Source organism: Triticum dicoccoides, chromosome 2B (genome assembly GCF_002162155.2).
Source record: "Triticum dicoccoides isolate Atlit2015 ecotype Zavitan chromosome 2B, WEW_v2.0, whole genome shotgun sequence".
Classification (NCBI taxonomy): domain Eukaryota; kingdom Viridiplantae; phylum Streptophyta; class Magnoliopsida; order Poales; family Poaceae; genus Triticum; species Triticum dicoccoides.
The window spans coordinates 723,284,096-723,287,859 of record NC_041383.1 but is presented as its reverse complement, the minus strand read 5'-3'; the positions used below and the strand labels follow the sequence as shown (position 1 = coordinate 723,287,859).

Genomic DNA, 3,764 nt, shown 5'->3' with positions numbered 1-3,764 from the left:
AGAGAGAGAGAGAGAGAGAGAGAGGAGGTTGTACGCACCTAGTTCAGACTTTGGCAGCCTCATGTACAGATCCTGCCCTCCATCCACGTAGCGTAGGTCGGTGATGTATCCTGTCCAGATGATGCACCCAGCGACTGCGCCTACCCGGATATCAGCGGGGGCATATGCCACGCAGGAGCAGTTGTCGAAGCACCTGGCCCTGCACTCCTCCATCGTCGCGCTCGCATCCACCGACGCGTTGAACGTGTCGGGGAGCTTCACGCCCTGGAGCACCATGAACCCGTCCGTGCTGCTGGTGCTGGCGCTCCCGTTCCCTTGGGCGCAGTCTAGCGCCGCACTTCGCTGGCATCCATCTGCGTTCTCCCTCAGGTCCCACTCAGCGGGGGACGCGGGGGTGAAGCCCCTGGGACAGCTGCAGAAGGACGTGGAAGGAGCGTTGGCGTTGCAGAGGCCGAACGGCCCGCACATGGCGTAGTCGTCGCATACGTCCCTCGGCCCCTTCAAGAAGGTCTCCCATCGTTGCGTGCTCGCCTCCCATACCAGCCGCTTGACAAAGCCGGTGGACGTCGCCACGATGCGGGAAGGGGGCGTGCCGGGTGTCGCCGTGTACCCGAAGGTTACCTCCCCGTCGTTGATGTTGACGACGAACTTGAACATGTTGGTGTAGCTCGCGGCCTCCGTGGTGCCGCTGAACCGTAGTCCGTTCCAGGGCCCTGTGCGGTAGACTTTGGTGCTCCCGTCCCACAGGGTGTTGTCCGGTAGCCCGTTCACCTCCGTGACGAACCGATAGGCCGGAGACGGGTCGTCGGCTGAGCGCCACGACGAGAGGTACCACTCGGACCCTGTCCATCGGTTCTTGCCCATCTTCATACCAGGAAGCAGCGTGTCAGACAGATAATCGAACGATTGCCACACGGTGGTGTGGCCGGCTTGTTCATGGATGACCAGGTTGCCAGATTCAAGAAGCTGCGCAACCCTAGGAGCTGCCGTCGTGGTGGAGTTGGATGTCCATACGGTCTGGCCTGAGCCATCGAGCAGGAGAAGGTTTCCGGTGTCGCTGAACACCAGAACCCCCGCCGTGCTGTTCAGGGGCCTTTCACGGTTCGCCACCCAGCAGACGGTGGTGTTGGACACGGAGAACCATATCCCGAGGTATCTGTTGGTGGACACCCCGGGAGAGAAGAAGCCCAGGATGAACGACCCTCCGGCTGAGACCAGCGTGTTGCCGTCGGTGATGTTGCTGCCCTCGTTGAGCAGATCGGATACACCGGTTACCAAGGCTCCCGGAGAGAGGAGCAGGAAGAGGAACAGGGGAAGAGTAAGACCGAGATGGTCTCTGGTTACTTCCATTACGACTTATTACGAGTATGGTTGAAGGCAAAGATAGGTCACCGGCTCTAGCGCAACCGCCCACCGGGCTTTTGTAGGCTGGCGCCGGAAAGTCATGTCCGCAAACTGACAAACAATCAGTCCTTGCGAGATCCCCATCCATTCTCAGGTTGCAAGATGAGAGTGATAATATCAAGTATACATCCACACGGTGTCGATTTTGCTCTCGTATGTGCTGATGTCATTGGCGCTTTGTGGTTTAATTAAATATATAAAACACTAATCTTAATCCAGAATCAAACGGGCATTACAATGTCAGAATTAGTGTTTAAAATACATGCTACAACTCAACCGACAACCAGGCTGAGAAGCACCTGGTAGAGGTTTGAAATTGTCAAAGAACAAGGGGCGTGTTTGGTTGCCGTGCGCTACAGTACCCGCATTGCATACACTTCTTCACCCAACCTGGTTATGCAAATGCAGCCTCAAATGCACCATATGCATGTTGTTTGGTTGCCTGGATGCCCTCTTACCTGCATGTGCTAAACCACACTGTCTGGTGTTTGATTGCCTGCATGTTAGTCCACAAATCCAAGGCATAGTGTTTGGTTGTATGCAAGGCCTGATGTGTGGTAACCTTTTTGGCTAGTTGGTGAGGTTACCACCACACTTCAGCAGCACACATCATAAGCATAACAGAGTATACACAAAGCATCAACTAGCATAATTCAGATATAAGCAGTACCGCAGATATGACAGTTCAACACATAAACCATAAACAGTTCAAAGCAGACTCGATAGTAATTAAAATGAAGGTGCCCCGGCCCTACTCCTTGGCGGCGAAGGCTTCGTCGTGCTTCCCGCACTTGTTGACGACCTCAATGCCATCGTCGTCGAAGATGATGACCTTGAGGGTGTCGGGAGTGAGGAGCTTGAACGTCACCATGTAGCCGATCTTGATCTGATGAACGGCTGCGTAGGTGGCCCAACCCTGATCCAGGGTCACCCTGTCGTTCATCAGCTTGACCGTCACCTTCCAGGAGCAGCCGGTGTTGATCCTGAGTTTGAACTCCGTCGGCACCGCGACGAAGTGCTTGGTGAAGTCCAGGGGCATGGGAATGCACTCAACCTTCGGTGCAAGGATGACCTTGCAGAAGTGAGTTAGGCCATCCTCCTGATGGTAGTGGCCGTAGTTGCGGCGCTTGTTGCTAGGGGGCTCATCCATGCCCTCGTCGTCGCCACACTCAGGCGTCTTCGGGTCTTCCTCGGCGGTGGGCGGCAGCTCAACCTCGTCAGGCATTGGGTGTAGGGGCTGCTTGCCCTTGCTGTCAACGGTCGGGAGCACCTTCGTGCCCATCTCATTGCTATCCTCGATCTGCACACAAGTCATGGAGTCAGGCATTGCACAGAGTTCATGGCTAATTCAAGAGCTTGTAGTTAAAACGGCATGACTGTCACTCTTCTCCTCCTCTCCACCCTCCTATATTTACTCACTCTGCCCACCACTATTTACCCACCCCCGCTCTTCTCTCACTGTCAACCTTCCTCCTCCCCATCGCCATGAGCTCTAGCTCCAGCTCCAACGGCAACCCCTTCCCTTGGGGTATTGGCTGGAGGGCCTTCTTCCTCGGGTGGACGGCTGGTGACCGGACTGTCGTGGTTCTAAGCCTGACAGTAGAGTGGGGGGTAGGTATGGAGAGGCAAGGTCCTAGCTATGGAGAGGTTGTAAGCACAAAGGATGTACGAGTTCAGGCCCTTCTCGGAAGAAGTAACAGCCCTACGTCTCGGAGCCCGGAGGCGGTCGAGTGGATTATCAATGTATGGATTACAAGGTGCCGAACCCCTCTGCCTGTGAAGGGGGGTGGCTTATATAGAGTGCGCCAGGACCCCAGCCAGCCCACCTAGGAGAGGGTTTAAGGTGAGTTAAGTCTGGGGCGTTACTGGTAACGCCCCACATAAAGTGCCTTTACTATCATAAAGTCTACTTAATTACAGGCCGTTGCGGTGCAGAGTGCCTCTTGACCTCTTGGTGGTCGAGTGAGTCTTCGTGGTCGAGTCCTTCAGGCCAGTCGAGTGAATCCTCGTTGGTCGACTGGAAGGCGACCTCTTCTAGGGATGTCCTAGGGTAAGTTACTTGGAACAGGTCCATGACCCTACCCTAGGTTCATAACCCCATCATTAGCCCCCGAATGGATTGAGGCTTCGAGTGAAGAAGGAGTTGATGTCGTTTCCGATTAACCTTTGCGCTCTAGTTGTGCGCTGTTCTGGATCAAAGAATCTCTTCGTTGACAGGGAGCAATTTGTCTTCGGTCGACTCGATCCATTCTATTTTTGCGTCGAGTGATCTTTCGAGCTTCGACGATCTCCGAGCGACGGATCGCCGGAAACACCGCGTCTGACAGACTGATTTGTTGCTCGCGGATTCCGCGGGGTGC

General features: G+C 55.1%; 1 protein-coding gene across 1 annotated transcript in view; it reads right to left on the bottom strand.

Moving 5' to 3' along the window:
• The window catches only part of LOC119361259 (receptor-like serine/threonine-protein kinase SD1-8), a 9,988-nt gene extending 8,638 nt beyond the window's left edge, over positions 1 to 1,350 (bottom strand). Inside the window, exon 1 of the mRNA XM_037626560.1 lies at positions 39 to 1,350. Within this exon, the coding sequence (XP_037482457.1) occupies positions 39 to 1,350 (1,312 nt within the window). The remainder of the gene's footprint in view (positions 1 to 38) is intronic.
• Positions 1,351 to 3,764: the final 2,414 nt, after the last annotated feature.